The sequence below is a fragment of the Herpailurus yagouaroundi genome, unplaced genomic scaffold, assembly GCF_014898765.1.
Source record: "Herpailurus yagouaroundi ecotype Mexico unplaced genomic scaffold, PumYag 163, whole genome shotgun sequence".
Classification (NCBI taxonomy): Eukaryota; Metazoa; Chordata; class Mammalia; order Carnivora; family Felidae; genus Herpailurus; species Herpailurus yagouaroundi.
In genome coordinates, this window is record NW_024412404.1 from 49,685,083 (window position 1) to 49,701,215 (window position 16,133).

The 16,133-nt window shown below is 45.2% G+C and overlaps 1 protein-coding gene across 5 annotated transcripts in view; it reads right to left on the reverse strand.

Moving 5' to 3' along the window:
* Positions 1-2,835: 2,835 nt before the first annotated feature.
* Positions 2,836-16,133, reverse strand: part of GPAM (glycerol-3-phosphate acyltransferase, mitochondrial) — a 63,677-nt gene continuing 50,379 nt past the window's right edge. For all 5 annotated transcript variants that reach the window (XM_040486429.1, XM_040486426.1, XM_040486428.1 and 2 more), the window contains 8 exons: positions 14,282-14,352; positions 13,208-13,472; positions 12,588-12,730; positions 11,360-11,437; positions 10,583-10,723; positions 8,789-8,978; positions 7,538-7,596; positions 2,836-6,869 (listed from right to left, as the gene is read on the reverse strand). In XM_040486429.1, the coding sequence (XP_040342363.1) occupies positions 6,753-6,869; positions 7,538-7,596; positions 8,789-8,978; positions 10,583-10,723; positions 11,360-11,437; positions 12,588-12,730; positions 13,208-13,472; positions 14,282-14,352 (1,064 nt within the window). In that variant the 3' untranslated portion in view covers positions 2,836-6,752. The remainder of the gene's footprint in view (positions 6,870-7,537; positions 7,597-8,788; positions 8,979-10,582; positions 10,724-11,359; positions 11,438-12,587; positions 12,731-13,207; positions 13,473-14,281; positions 14,353-16,133) is intronic.

Sequence of the window (16,133 nt, forward strand, 5' to 3'; positions counted from 1 at the left end):
TGTTGCCTGTCTGGCGATCACCCTAGAGAACCACCAATCAACAGAGAGCAACCGTATCCATTCCCTCCTTGAAATCCTTATCCTGGGCCCCAGGCCGCTCTGGTTTTCCTTATTAGGTGAAGGGAGACAGGTAGCTCTCTTCCCCACCATGCACACCTAGAGTCATACAAAGAGAAGCAGGGTATTTTGCTCACCATTTTAACAGTGGTATTTAACAGGGAAATTACAAAGCATGCAGATTTGGCCTCAAACCCTCCAAAAGTACTAGTGGGGATGCACTTTGGGGGATCCTGAAAAACGGAAAGATTAGAGAGCATCGGCGTTGTGTCTCTGCTGTCCCCCCATAAGTGCTCAGATTTGCTCAAGAGGCGGCAGTTAGATGTTTATAAACATTTCCTTACAAGCAAATTTGAAGTTGGTAAAGTTCTCAAGTGGTAAACATCTGAGTATATTAAAAAAAAAAAAAATGTAGTGAAGTCCAAACTGCAACAGCCAGAGTCATGGCAGGACAGCCATTTAGAAAGTCTCTTCCCTTGAGGACGCCTGGGTGGCTCAGTTGGTTGAGGTTCGACTATTGATTTCAGCTCAGGTCATGATCCCAGTGTCGTGGGATCGAGCCCTGACTAGAGCTCCACACTGAGCATGGAGCCTGCTTAAGGTTCTCTCTCCTTCTCCCTCTCCTCGTCTCGTGCTCTCTTTAAAATAAAATGTAAAAAACTTTTTAAAAAAGAGTTTCTTCCCCTCTCTGAAAGAGTTTTAGTTGAAAAGAGAGCAGCCAAAACTGTAACAAACAGAGACATCATGCTTCCGGAAAAGTCTCAAGGAACAATACTGCAAGCAACAGTGGTAGCAATACCACCGGAGTGGATCAGACTCTAAAAGCAAAGGGTGGAGAGATTCCCCGTGAACATTGGAGATAGTTCTTCTCCTAGAATATGGAGGCACCAAAGTAGTTCAGATGACACGGATTATTTGAGAGATGGTGACAATATCGGAGAGGATGCAAACTGAAAGAAATCATTATTGAAACAGCATCAAGCAAAGCTGCCCATTCCAGTGAAATCGTCCACCATGCAAATAACGTCCATGTCTTTTATAATAAACTAATGGTATCCCAACAAAGTAGCTTCTTTCTCCAGGCTAGCAGGAGGATCCTCTCTGTCACTGACCGGCAGATGCGTATCCCCATGGATACAGTGACCACATGACCTATGATCTGCACCTAGTCTCTTCTGAGAGCCAAAAGGGCATTACTCATAGTTAGGAAGGGACCACAGCAGGCAAACGGGAGTCTAGGTATAGGATCAGCTCACCAACGAAGAACCCCAGAGGAGGTCTTTGCTGTATGCAGGCACCTCACTGAGTTCTCTACCTTGGCTGCACAACTTGAGGACTTTCGGCAGGTGTTTGACAGAGTATCTGTACGGATTCTTTGCCTTCTAATTTTCAACTGACCTGCAATGCGAAGGTGGCAAGACGTCTTCCCAGAAGGCTGGAAATTGAGCCTGTGAATTTATTCTAATCACTTCCTTCCAGAAGCAGCTTTTGCACTAACACCAAAGCCACCGCCTGTGGCAACACTGACTTGTTTGGACATGCACTTTCCTCGACGTGGGCATGGAAATGAGCCCAACATCAAAGGCTGACTCAGAGGCCCATTGCCTGCCTGGTTAAACACTAGACAGTGGTCATCATCAAAGCCTTGGCTTGAGACTTCATCCCTGCCGAACTCAGAGGAGCAAGGTCAACCTTCTCCCAACAATGGATCGCCCTCTGGCTCTTGGAAGGGGCCTCTGGAACTGGTGCTTTCGTAACTGCTTTCAGCCAGGCCAGAAGGCGTGAACTGGCAGCTGCCAAGATCTACGCGGTCCTGGAAAGCCGTGTACACCATCCACACAGTTTGTCGCACCACCATGTAAAAACCAGGTGCTTTCATATTAAAAAAACAAATAAAAATTTCGGACAAAATTCACTTTTTTTTTTTTTTTTTTTTTTTTTTTTAACTCAGAGGTTCCCGAAACAATACCAGGACCATCTGATAAAGGGTGGGAGGCAAGGAAGAGGTGAAGGGTGGAATCCTGAAGAGACAGAAGACCAGAGGGCCATGGAAACTGGAAGAACAAGAGAGCATCGCAGTGAGAAGACAGGCTGTGGCAGGGACAACACCACAGATGCTGCGGACAAGTAGGAAAATGACTTTGTATTCATCAAGGAGGGACATTAGAATTTTACTAGATAGGTGTGAGGACTGCAAGGTGTGAAAAGGGGGAATAAACAGGACTAAAATGAGTGAGCACAGAATTGAACATTAAGAGATGAGACTTCAAAATCAATTAACATCCATTTAGAGTAAGTGGTTGTAAAAAATGGAACTTTGTATGATAAGGGGAAGGTCACGTTGGGCGGCAGCAAGAAAGTTGCCAATGCAAAGAATGAACGCACCAGAAGGCAAGGATATAGTCCTGGCAAGAACCTTCCAGAGCAAATCAGAGGGAACAAAGTACCAAGTTCAGATAGAGGGTCTGGTGGAGAGCAGGGTTCGTGGTCTGGGGTGTCAGGGTTACAGACATGTCATGTACCCAAAGGGCATGGCTGCATGGTCCAGGCACGTGGTCGCCACCCTTTCTGGAGGGCGCACTCTCGAGAAGGCTGCATTTGAAGGCTTTCGAAGGATCCACAGAAAATAGTGCTCTAAGAAAATACTTGCCTTACTTGTCAAAAAAGTAATTTCTGAGCAACTATTATGAACTAGTGGAAAAAACCTAACACGTCAGTATAGAAAGATATGACAGAAGCACCAGGTTTAAAGGAATCTTTACAGAAACTCAAAGTAGATCTCTGTGATACGAATATTTATTAAGGAGATAAAAAGCTTGATCAAATTTGAAGAGCTCTGGGTCAGTGATAAAAACCATCCACTGGGGGTCCATAAATTTATGCAAGGCTATTTCCTATGAACATTTTATTAAAGTCCTATGTAAAGTCCAACAAGAGCAATGGTATAATAACCTATTAGGGAACTTTCAACTACGAATTTGAGATATCAAGAATATATTCATTTTTTGGTTTATTAAAACAAAACTACATTTCTGTGCTTCTGACAATACATTAACAGGCATAAAAATCAATCAACGTTTCCAAATAAGTTTCGTTCACAAAATCACATAGTATTATTTCACAGTACTTTATAGTAAGCCTTTTTACAACAATTTAACATTTCTTTGTACAACAGGAAAATAACACCTTCCATCAAGGCATTTCAGAGCTTTAGATGTTTAGAAATAAAGGCAAAATTCTTCCAAATGTGCGATCATTAGTTTGTATTAAACTAGAATGCCAGATGCCAAGTCTCAAGTTCCTAAAAAGAGTGTTTTAAAAAACAGGTTTACATCCAAATTACGTCTTATAAACTTCAGTGATAGGTCTTATCATTTCTAAACACTAGAACTATCTGTGGATAAAAATCTGCATTCAGTTGTGCAATATTTTCTTCTAGATCTGAATTAAAATCTTCATTATTTACCCCAGTTAATCCTTGTGTTAATTTTGCTACTTTCAGGGAAAAACCCAGGATCATTGACAGCTGATCTTTCCATCAAAGGAAAGATATCAGACTACCTATATTACAGTTTTCTGTGCTTATTGTCTCCAGGGGAGGAAATGTACACCCATTAACTAGAACATTAGATTATACAAAATGCATGCAAATTCTGCCTCCCTGCTGTTACTGTTTAACGTAGTGCTTCCCAAAATGTTTTCCATGGCTTCGTGGAGGTTCATAGGGGTGTAAAGGGGTTTTGAAAAAGATCCTGGGGTCACAATAGTTTGGAAATGCTGGGTTAAATAGGCTTGGGACCGGCACACCCTGAGCCCTTGCTACACTAGAGCAAACCATGAGTTTCTAAAAAAAGAGGATTCGCGTACACTTTTATTTTACCCAGCAACACTTCTACAAAACACCAATGAGCATCTCACAGCGCACTCAGATTACATGGAGAACCACGGGATGTGCTTTTCCCCTTTGGGGGACCGCAAGTTCCACAATCTGAGTTTACATTCATTGCAATCCGCTCACCTCTCTGACTTCCAGAGACGACAAATCCGAGAAGGAAGATTCGGAATACTTTCTCTGTTACTAGTGCTACACGGTTCACACTAGTGCCTTCCCTTTGTTTTTCTTCAAAGCTAAGCGAGCAGAAATTCCTTCCCCTTTTCTGAAATCACTTAGGACATTGGTAATTTGAAAGCGTGCAGTTTCGTATTGCTTGTTATTGGATTTTGTTTTTTAATTTGACTCACAGTCTTCCCCTGGAGGGCATGCATTTCAGGTTTACAGAAATGCAATAGAGTAAACTGTAATAAATTATTTACAAGCACCTAGTTTGTTTATTCTTACATGGAAGCCATTCGCTTTTGGAAAACAGTGAGAATAAATCTTTAAGCAAAACAGTGCTATCTGGAAGCCTTACTGTGATGATGTATGTTGTTTTCAGTAATGAGGCACTGAAGAATGAGTTGTGCTAAAATTAACTCAGGGTCAGCTTGTGTGGATGAGCATAACTTTGGTTGAGATTTTTCTTCCTTAAAAAAGGTTTTCAAAGCACCAGTTAATTACAAAAAGCATGCATATTTATTCTCACAGTGAGTTAAGTTGCAAGAGAGCTAGCAAATCATACGTTGCATTCCTCAAAGCATCTGATTAGATTTCTAGAAGACAAACCAACTGAAAAGGGAAATGAAGCCAGAGAAGCCATTGTTTCCTGCTTGGGCGGGCATGGCGGGAGCTCTTAGCAGAAGTCACAGGCAGTGCAGCCGATTCCACTCACGGTCAGTCCCAACCCTGACCCTCCAGGTAAGTAAGAGACAGCCTGAGTAATCCTTGATCTATAATTTAGAAGGGGAATGAGAGAGATGAGTGCAATGACTGCCTGCCTAGAAAAGGGCCACTCACGGGGAATAAGACAGCCTCCGTGGATGTTCCCCATGTGCACAGCTCCAGCCAAAAGCAGACACGTTCCTCTCTCCCGGTTAGCAAAATGGAGTGCTACAAGGTGAAGAGCCCGCTCCGCACCAGAGCCGCTACAACACTGACGATGGCTTAAGGGTACATGAGTTCCTACAAAGAACGAACATATTTTAAACGTGGAATTTGAGAAGACTGGAAAAAGATCGCAACGGCACAGCGTTATTGCTAGGAGTTTCAAACGAGCTATTTCATACACTGTGAAATACCAACCAGTACCCTTCCCTCTCCCGACACGCACGGGATATTTATGAGATACTATTAGTGTTTAAAGTCCAAGCTTATAAAAGTACAAACTTAATTCTCAGTACCTTTAAATTCAAAGACTATATGCCATATTCATCAGGAAAAATTCCTAATTCCATAATACCGTGAACAGAAAGAACAATAAGCTGTTAGAAAATGTTTTAATATCACATGATCTTTATGAAATCCACACCATCACTACAACAAATAATTATGCTCCTGCTCATAAAAAGGCACCTACCCATTACGAGCAATTTTTCATCATAGTTTGCCACTATGTGGCCTCAGGGTTTCGGCATATTAGCCCATACACGTTTTTAAAAACCTATTGTTTTTCCTCGCAGCTAAAACTCCATAAATGCTTTCAACCATTTGCCTGTCGAGAGGGCCACCACATGCTGTATACCACACAGCCTGAGTGGGTACCAGTCACCTGGACTGGGGCAGTGCACAACGTGTACGCAGTACATGAGAGCCCCGGGTCGGCAGCCTAGAGCCCCAATACTTAACACTATCACAGTCCATCAGGCCAAGCTAATCAAGTTAGGCCAGGTGCTATTTAGCGGAAAGATCCCTAAGAAGTAGCTGCACCTGTTGAGAGGCAGGTGCCAAGAGGGGTGGGAGACAGTGCAGAAATAAAACAGGACTTGTTCCTAAATACTTGCTGGTCATTTAAAACTCAATGGCACTTTTTATATGGGCAGAAGTGTTCAAAGTCAGTGTTCTGGCAAAGTTTACCTTGAATTTTGCCAGCCAAATTTACTTCCTGATGTTAACTGTTTGATCACATTAGCTCTATTTCTGACCTAACCTCATGTTTTCATGTAGTTCTTAAAACACTTTCTAAATCTGACTGCAAAGGACAGCACAGTGATAGTGATACCTGGGTGTGATACAGATCAGTCCGTTCATTTGTAAAGCACTTTGGGATGAAAGGTGTCCCCTTTAAAATTTAGCTACTATTGACAAATATAAAACTGGAAAAAAAAACAAAAACAAAACAAAAAAAAACAAAACCACACACAGTGAATGGATGACCCGATCATGTTTAAAGGAAGCATTAACCGTTAATCAGAAAATATACCGACGAATTATCCAACAGTATTAGGTACACTATACAAGATTCGGTTCTAAAATGAATCTACGTTTTTGTGTCCATCACAGGAATTAGTTCTTAACAGTTATGCTTAAAGGTGAATCTCTAATAGACTCCAAGATGATTTTTTGATATCTCATTGTGTCATCTACCGACGATTTGCAAGCGGAGGCAGAGGCCCCAGCGTCACCTGCACGGGGGCTGCTGTGTCATCTCAGGGTGGGAGAAGCACAGGGCCGCGGAGGGGAAGGCACTTGTGTTCCCGCAGGTCACATCAGGACAGGTCAGGCCTGACCACACGCCGGCGCCTTCAACTCTCGAGCCGGAGGCTGGAGCCCACGAGGGACATGCCCCACTCCCTTCACTCGCCACGGGGCCAGGAGTCACCTACAGCACCACGAAGCTCAGAATGTATTCTAGGAGTTTTTGCCGGTTGCACTGAGGTAGAAACGTGCTGCTGAGTTCTAAAACAGACACTCTCTTTTGTTTGGTCTCTTTGAAAACCTAGAGAGAAAGTTGAAATTAAAGACAAACCGAAGAAAGGAGACATTTTTGGCACCAACCCTGACCTGTGTCCTAGACCCCGAGAGGCAGGAAGGCACATAAAATCATATCCTGGCTTTAAGCAAATGTGCATGTGGGTGTTTACGAGTACGGGGTGGGGAGGTTATGGACGTGGGTGTGGTGTTCTTGGGCAGAGTCCAATCAGTATACTTTAAAATTTGTGTTAAAAAAAGTCACAAATAAGTCCCTTACAAAGGCTATCAGTACCTCCATGGAACTCATGTCCCACAGCAAGGTAAAGTACACTGGACAATACTTCTCGCAATACCAGCAAAAACACAACAACTGAAAATCATATGGCTTCATTAACATCCCTACCAAAACTGTATTAGCAGCTTGAAACACCCCAGCACCTGTTGTATGTAAATGGTTTGGGGATGAAGAAGAAAATCGGCAAAGTTCTGGAACATCCAAATAAGTCTGTACTGATGGGCCTCACCTTCAGCATAACCCGCCCTCTCTCAAGCCCCAGAAACGCTGTCATGATTCGTCCAGCAGAAACTGCTTTTCTCAGGGCCCACCCCAAACAAAGGTGGCTCAGATAGACTAGATCTGGGCGGAAAGAGAACAGAAGACACAACTTTGTACTGTAAGTGGTGGGCACTCACCCCAATATCCTTGAACATTTTCACAGCATTCTTCACAAGGCAGTAAGTGGCACTCTCGGCTGTAGAGACAGGATAAGACCTTGTCAAAAAGTTCAGCAAACACAAAAAATGCCAACATCCACAGTAAGAAAGCGCGGGAGGTGCTGGAGGCCTTGCGCACATCAGCAGACTGGGGCCAAGCTCCATTTCTGCTACCGCAACCCGTGAGGTCTCAAAGGATCTGCTGTTTCCTTAAACTTGCTCTGTCATCTTTTAAGGAAAAAACAGCAAGAAGACAGACAGAGAGAGGGAGGGAGGGAGGAAACGAGAGAGAAAAGGAAAAGAAGAAGAAACACCAACAACCATCTTGAAAGGTTCTTGAGAGAGGCAACCAAGACAGGGTGTAGAAATTCTGTTAAACTGCACAGTGACGCACAGACGATGCTCACTTCAGTGGAACCAGAATGGGCACAAATCTAGAGGTTAGAAGAAGAGAATTCTGGACCCGGGTTTGCCCATTAACTAGCTATGTGATCTACGATAGTTTCCTCATCTATTAAGTGGGTGGCTCTATCTCTAGATATTCATCTATATGGATATGGAGAGACAGAGAGAGATGCCTAGAGAGAAATTATCTCTAGATCCCTTCCAGCTCTAGAAAATATCGATTCCAAAGCAGTGTCAGTCCTAAGCCGTTAACTATATAAAACACTATTCCCACCAGATCAACTTCTTATACAGCGAATGCCAGCCAGGTGTGGAGCACTGGAAACACGAGGCTGCTGGAGTGCAAATGGGCACGACCACCCAGGAATCACCTGCAGTGCTTACTGAAGCTGCCAGACGACTGCTAGATGCACCCAGTGTACAAGTGGGCGTGTGTTTGCCCAGGACGTAGGACACATTCACAGTGGCGCCTGTCAGAGTAGCTCCGAAGTGCAGACAACCCAACTATCCATCGGTGATGGATAGAAATTATATGCAAGGAGTATTTATATGGTGGAGTACTATAAGGCAACAGAATGAACAACCGCCCACATGCACTAACATGTACGAACCTCACTTACGATGTTAGGTGAAAAAAGCCAGACATAAGACTACGTAACTGTATCATTCCGTTTATATAACGTACAAAAACAGACACTAACAGGAGTCTATGAAGTCAGAGGTCAGGTTAAGTGTGCAATTTTTCCTAACTGTCTACAATTAGCAGATTCCTATAATCGAAAGAGGCACAGCTTTTAAAAGAAGCCACGGTGGCGACACACATACCATACACAGCGACGCTTCTTTCCGTCCTGGCGATCAGGTATTTGTGCAACTTCTGCAGATACTCTGGCTCCGGAACCGGGCCGGCGAAGTTGTGGATGAAGATGGCGGCAGAGCTATAGGCCTCCAACAGGGGCCCCAGGAGCCTCTGCAGGAAGGTGATGAACTGCTGGTGCTCCTTGGACTGGCTCACCTGGGAGTGCGAGAGCGGGCCATGCGGTCACCCGGCGGGAGAGAAGAAGCAAGCGCGCGGACACAGGGGCCTCCCGAGAGGCGGCAACTGAGACGGCGGCCTCTCACTAGTCACCCCCCAGAAGCAGCCTGCCACTCCGGGGGCACAGACCCTCTGCCGGAAAGGACTCCGGATGTGAAATGGGTTCTTCACGACAGTCCTCTTTCCTGCAGTACTTGAGATTTACATTCACTAAGCAGCTGCCTGGAAGAACCGGTCATACTTAAATGACAGAATTATGACATTTTGCCATCACTGAAAATAGCGGGTCCCAAAGCTGGGCCCTCCAGGGTTCGAAGCCCAGCTCCACAGCACTCGAGTGTGAAAGAAGGCACCTGGCAAGACCACCTGGCAAGGCTTGGTCCTTCCCAGCCTGCACTGGCTGCCACCACTAAGTGGCCTCGGGCCCACATGGTAACACAGTGGGGATGACAGTAGTGGTGACGAGGTGCGTGTGGCAGACGGGGCTCTCACTGCACCCACCCCTAACAGGCCAGCTCGGACAAGCCCCTGGCAGTGCCAAGGTAAGACCGCTCCCCCTCTTAAAACCATGAACACTCAAAATGGAAAAACTCCTAAAGGTCATTTCGACTCTCCAAAAGCTACACCTCCTGAGTCTGTGGGGTGTGTGTACACGTGTGTGTGTGTGTGTGTGTGTGTGTGTGTGTGTGTGTGTGTGTATTAGAGGTATCATACCACTGCAAAAAGAGTAAACTACTTAGTGCCAGGCCGCCTGGGTGGCTCAGCTGGTTATGCAGCTGACTCTGGCTCAGGTCATGATCTTGCAGTTCATGAGTTCGAGCCCTGCGTTGGGCTCTGTGCTGACAGCTCAGAGCCTGGAGCCTGCTTTGGATTCTGTGTCTCCCCCTCTCTCTGCCCCTCCTCTGCTCACGTTCAGTCTCTCTCTCTCTCTCTCTCTCTCTCTTTCAAGAATAAACATTAAAAAAATTTTTTTAAAGAGTAATCCACTTAAAATACTCAGAAAAACATAGGTCATCAACTTATAAAATTACAAACCAGAGACAATCAATCTCTTAGAAATCTAAATTTTCTCCTCTGATGATCCGGATTTGTTTTAACTGAAGGCAAAGACCTCAATGTATGAAATTCTGAGAGGGTTGGCAAGACTGAGAATGACTCAGAAAGAGTCACCGGCCAGTGACAGAAGAATAGAAATCCCTCCCCAACTCTGGGCACTGCCTGGCTTTACTGATGACTGAGTGAAAGTCCTCCCTCTTCAGGAGTGAGCGTAAGTGTAGGGAAACACATTTGCACCTGTGCATTCTGATGACAGGGCTGTGACAGGTCTCCTTCCCGACGTTCATCTTCCCGAATTTGCACTTCTATGTCCTTTTCCATTGCCTACACCCAAGCTGAACCACTGGGGGGTATTCATTCACCTCAAACATTTGAGTATCTTTACCAGGCAGAAAGCACTGTGGCTGGTTTATGGGTGCTAGAGATAGGAATAAGCCACCCGAGTCCCGTTTATAAGAACCTCACTAAGGGCAACATAAACCCCAACTCTTCAGTGTAACGTCCACCAGAATTCTTCACCGAAGTACCTTCAGGTAGCAATCTCGCTGCTCCTCACCAAAATCACTGTCTTCATCTTCTTCATCGCTTCTCCAAGACAAAGGCTCCGGAAGCTTCTTGTCCCACTGCTGGTCAGCGAGACCAGGACTAGTATCTTCTTGGTCATCTTGCTATGCCAAAGAGATGACCAACAGGAAATAAATAGGCGCAGGCACACAGACATCTGCCTGGCTGGACAGCAAACAAAGTATCCTCTCTCACTGCCCTCCCCTACTCCTCTTAGCCATCCACAGCATCCACAGAGCACCTCCCTCTCCAAACTCAGAATCACTTGGGAGAGAGCAAGGAAGGAAACAAGAAAGAGGCAGCGGGGGAAGCTACCAGACAGAGCAAATAATAATACCCCCACCTCCTCTAAATTGGTATCTACTTTCCCAGGCCGTACTTGCTGTCCTAAATCTACAAAACTTAAAATCTCAAAAGAGAAAAACGTGTGTGTGCAAACCACAAGCACTGATATGTAAAACATCTCATCTTGGAATGAAAACTTCTGGGTATCACAGAATCAAGTCACAATGGGTTCTGGACAAGACCAGTGACACAAAAGAAACCAAAGTATTAAAAACAATCCCCAAAGACATTTACTCTCCCTATCCTTACTTTTCTTTTCATGTGGGCTTGACTATATACCAAATGTGATTACTGGCTGAAACAACTGCCTGTAACATTAGTTAAAATAATCGGGAGGAAAGAGAAGGAAGAGTGAGAACCTAAGCAAAGGCGAATAAAGCAAAGCCACCTCTCACCTCTGCCACTGTGAGAATGCCATACTGGATAAACCTTCCTACTGTCTCGTGGCAAATTTGGTAAAATGTCTGGCAGGGCTGAAAAGAAAAGACATTTAAATATAAATGTCGCCGACTTTTCTAAAGACAGAAACACGGTACAAGGTGACTGCCAAATGCTTCCGTATCAACCCCCTCCCGCCACTGGGAAGCCTTAAGATCCCCGTTGCCCACCCTCTCGCTAAATGCCTGGTCAAAGGCAAAGCCCATGAAGAGCCCTCGTTCTGTCAGAGCACCCAGGGTGCCACCACGTGCAAAGGGTGCCCCGAGCTCAGCGTCTCCCGCAGGGGAGCAAGTCCTCATCAGGACTGCCTGTCGGGCCCTACCACCTATTTCTTTTTCTTTCTGAGACAATTTCTCTGCAAATGCTACCTCACAGTAAATACTGTACATAAAAGTGGTAGATGAGGAAAGACAATACTCAAATAGCTCAAAAATGACTCAGGAAAAGGACAAGGTCAATCCTGGGAGCTTTACCTACCCCATTCCATCCTGCTGTCCAAAGTTCATGCAAAACAGATTCCCCAACGGGACGACAATATACCACACATAAATAATGCTGCTACGGAGGAGGGCTGTACTCACAATACATGTACTCATAAATGTTCCAGGACACGTTCAAATGAGTGGGAAAGAGTATTAGACTTTAAATAGAATACGAGTTCTTTTTGTTGATGATTTTGAGGAAACAGAATCTATTGCCTAATATGTATGTCTCATTGTGAATGTCTAGAACAGACATTGTCTGAATGTCTGAATAGAACATAATTGCTCATCAGTACTGCTGGGTCTTAGTTTTCCCATTTGTAAAATGACAAGGGCTTGCAAAGATGATTTTTAAGACTGTTTCTAGCTCTTATCTTCTGGGCATGTTAATAATTTACAAACCTCTGACCCAGTGCCTTATGTACAATAAGAGCTCAGTAACTTTGGATCTGATGGAGAACATTGAGCCATCTGTCCCATCACGCCTCCCAGCTGCATGAAAGGTTCACTGGAGCAGTGACCCCAACAGCAAACAAAGATAGTACACAACATGTTGACCGGATGGTCACTGAGACCCAGGAGTAGAGCGTACAGCTTTAAAAACAGACCAAACAGCCTCTGAGACAAAAACACAAAGGTGGCTCATGTTTTCACAAAAATGCTCAAGAAAAAGAACAGGCAACACGAAGGACTGTTCACTTACGAGAGCTATGGTGCCTTCATTAGAGAGCAGATAGCACAGGCTGGCGGCCTTCCGCACGAGCTGCTCCTGGCTGATCAAGTTAGGGGACGTTCCCGCAGACCCTCCGGAGCCCCTCTTGTGCAGAACCGCATAAAGGCTGCAGGCTTAAGGAAAGAGATGCGTCAATGAAGCCAACAGCCTTACAGCTCCAAGAATTTCCATAAATCCCTTCAGGATCCAGGGCTCATGATTCCATGGGATCCCAACTCCATCAAACACGTTCCTCAGGCACTTCCGACCCTCCTGCTCTCCTTCTCCTCTGCCCCCTCTTGATCGCAACTGAGCACCCTACACTCATTTTACTGCTACGTGTAGTGCTGTCTCAGTCATGTTTCCAGCTCCTGAGAGCAAAACATGTTCCCTCTCCTCCTCAGTAATAAGTATACTATGCAAACAGTAATTCAGTAACTATTTGCTGATAAATGTATGAATAAGCTATAGTGATCGAGATTCTATTTTTATTTGAAAACTGAAAATACAGCAACACATTCCCTTAAACAAGGGGCTACCATCCAAATCAACACCACTCTGTGCTTTAGGCCCTTTTCCTGCCCATAAGGGTACCCTGGGGCAGGCCATACCTATGATGGCCTCCATGATGAAGACGTGGAGTACCCCGTTGCTGTAGAAGTTGAGTTCAAAGACTGACGGGACAGTTGTGCTAGGAGTAATAAAAAACTCATCGTTCCTGCTGGTGTGAGTGATCGTGACACAATTTCCCAGCAGCTGGATGGCGTGCATAACTACGTCTTCGGAGTTTCCTGAGAACCCCAGGTCAAAATCTCGAGCCAGGACTTCCTCCTTCATCACAAAGAAGTCCTCCACTAATGTGGAGAGATCAATTCCCTAGAGAAACAGACAGAAATGGTCTCACGACAGTGGAAAACCTACGTCCCAGAAGGCCATGAGGCCATTCCGAGGAGTTTTCTCCTTGCCTTGGCTTTCCTGCAGCCTGCTGTTGGCACATACAGGAAAAGGGCCAGAATATCAGTGCACAGGTGGTCAGAAAACTGGTGAAAAGGCCGGTCCTCCAGAAAGCCAAGATATTCACATCCAGAGAACACTCTGGCCACCACACGTGATAGGAGCATATAAGGTGACAAAGGGAAGCAGCAGCCATCTAAAAGTAAGAAGTGCTTATTTCTTAGCAGTAATTTCCCTCATTTTAAATATTTATCTGACAACTACTTATTTGGTGCATATGTATACACACATACACACACACACACACACACACACAGGCACTATGTTTGGTGTTGAGAAATGATTGTGAATGGGACAGACACACTCTCCCGTCACGGGGCTTAGACAGACCCATTAAGGGAAGATGGTCCTAAATACAAATCAAATAGCTTGGAAACCGTCAGCTGTCAGAACACTTACTGCACATCAACGCGATATGCCTTATATACGTGAACTGTATTACTCAAGGCATGTCTTACTGCCACATATATCATGCAGTCTCTGAGGTTTCTTTTCACATGGACTTTCTCCATCAGAGTTGTAAGCTCCTGTGGGCAGGCTGCTTAGCTTATTTTACTGCGTATCTCACGAGCACAAGCCGGAACTGGGCCAGACTTATTAGAGAGCGAGTATCTGGACAGCTGCCCAAGCCTTCTCGTGCTTTCTCAACTCCAGTAACACTGCAGACATACCTGCCTGTGTCTGTAGAGGAGCAGGCAGGCCACGATGTGTGTTGACATAATGGCACAGGACTTGCTAGCAGCTGGAAGGCAAACACAAAGCTTTAGGTTCCCTTCTCTTTTAATATAGCTGGAAGTTTCTAAAAGTACCTAAATCTTTTATTTATTTTCAAAGAGAGAGAAAGAGTATGAGCGAGCAGGGGAGGGGCAGAGAGAGAGAGAGAGGGAGAGAAGGAATCCCAAGCAGGCTCTGCACTGTCAGCATGGAGCCTGACACGGGGCTCGATCCCACAAACCATGAGATCATGACCCGAGCTGTAATCAACCTAACCAACTAAGCCACCCCGGTGCCCCTCAAAGTACCTAAACCTCGAACAGGAGTATTTAAAACTCTAAATACCTCCACATCTGCCACATTTCCCGGAACTATGATTTACTGAAGGGAAATTACAACATTATACCATGTTCTGGGCCCACAGAACCTTATTAGAGATCACTATTATAACAGAAACTAGCCTAAGATGGCTCCACCTTCCAAACAGGCCAGTGGAACTTTGTTACTGAATGACTGAGAGACACCTTTAGGGAAATACCAAGACCCAAATTATACGCCTGTTGTGATGCTTCTATGGGGCATCACACTTGCGTGTTTTTGGACTTGTTCCCAGCTGCAGTCCACGAGAACTGTGCCTCCTGCTCTCCTGGTGCAGGCAGATTCACCATCACAGTAAAAGAAAGGTGTAGTGGGAGAAGAGGGTAGTAGGCTTGAAGTCAGAAAATTTGGGCTCAAATCCTAATTCCTACACTAATTTCATAACTTGGGGGAAATTGCTTCCACCCCATGCCACAAGTTCCGCACTGCTAAGATGAAATGTGCCGCGTGCACTGGACTGAGGGTACATGATCAACCTTCCAGGTCAGAGGGAGGGAGGGAGAGGACAGAAGTGTATCTGAGAGTTACTATGGCCCCTAACCCAGTACTCTGAGTTTGTAGAAAATTATCATCATATAAGTCAAATAAGTATCTATGGAATATTCCGAAACAAACACACAGCTTGTGAACATTCTGAGATAACGAATTCATGAATACTCCACTCACAGTGTTATCTCCAGTGTTTGAAAAACAACGTACCAAGTACCATATTTATTGCCATTAAAAAGAATATTTGTCAAGAGTTTTTTAAAAACATAAATATGTGTGTTACAACTGGAAAACAGCACTATATAAACCTGTAAAAAATACTTTTAAAGACCAGATGGCAACATCCCTGGTTATCTAGGCAGTGGGTTTTATCTTTATCTCCCAACTTCCCAACATTACGCACGTATTATTTTGAGCACACGGAACTTAAGCAGGAGAGAGACACAGACGGGAGCTTAAGAAAGGAGACTCCGCCCTCGTGTGAAGCAGGAGGGCAGGAGCGAGGCTGGGCGAGGAAGCCCCCACGGTGGCGCCACCAGGAGGGGCTGAGAGTCTGGCCTGACTCGCGGTGAGGCTCGGGGAAGGGCAGGGACAGCCCACCTGGGCTGTGCACTAAGGGACCACAGCACTGCCTGCCACAGGACGGCCAAGCAGATTCTACAACATGACACACGTTGCCACTTGGGGCTTAGAGGAGGCTGATTCTGTACCCCCACTCTCTCTACCCCGGCTCACTCCCACTTGAATTATTTGTGCACAACTATGCCACCAGGAGCAGCACAAGCTCGTAGAGAACTGCTAATTATTCAGTTTGTATTCCCCACAGCGAAAACAAAGCTTTACACATACATAATGGCCCCTCGATATCTGCTGGGTGAAAATAAGCATGGGGTCAGCAGGCAAAGGGACACGCGACTGTAAAACTAGATGCCATACTGCTAG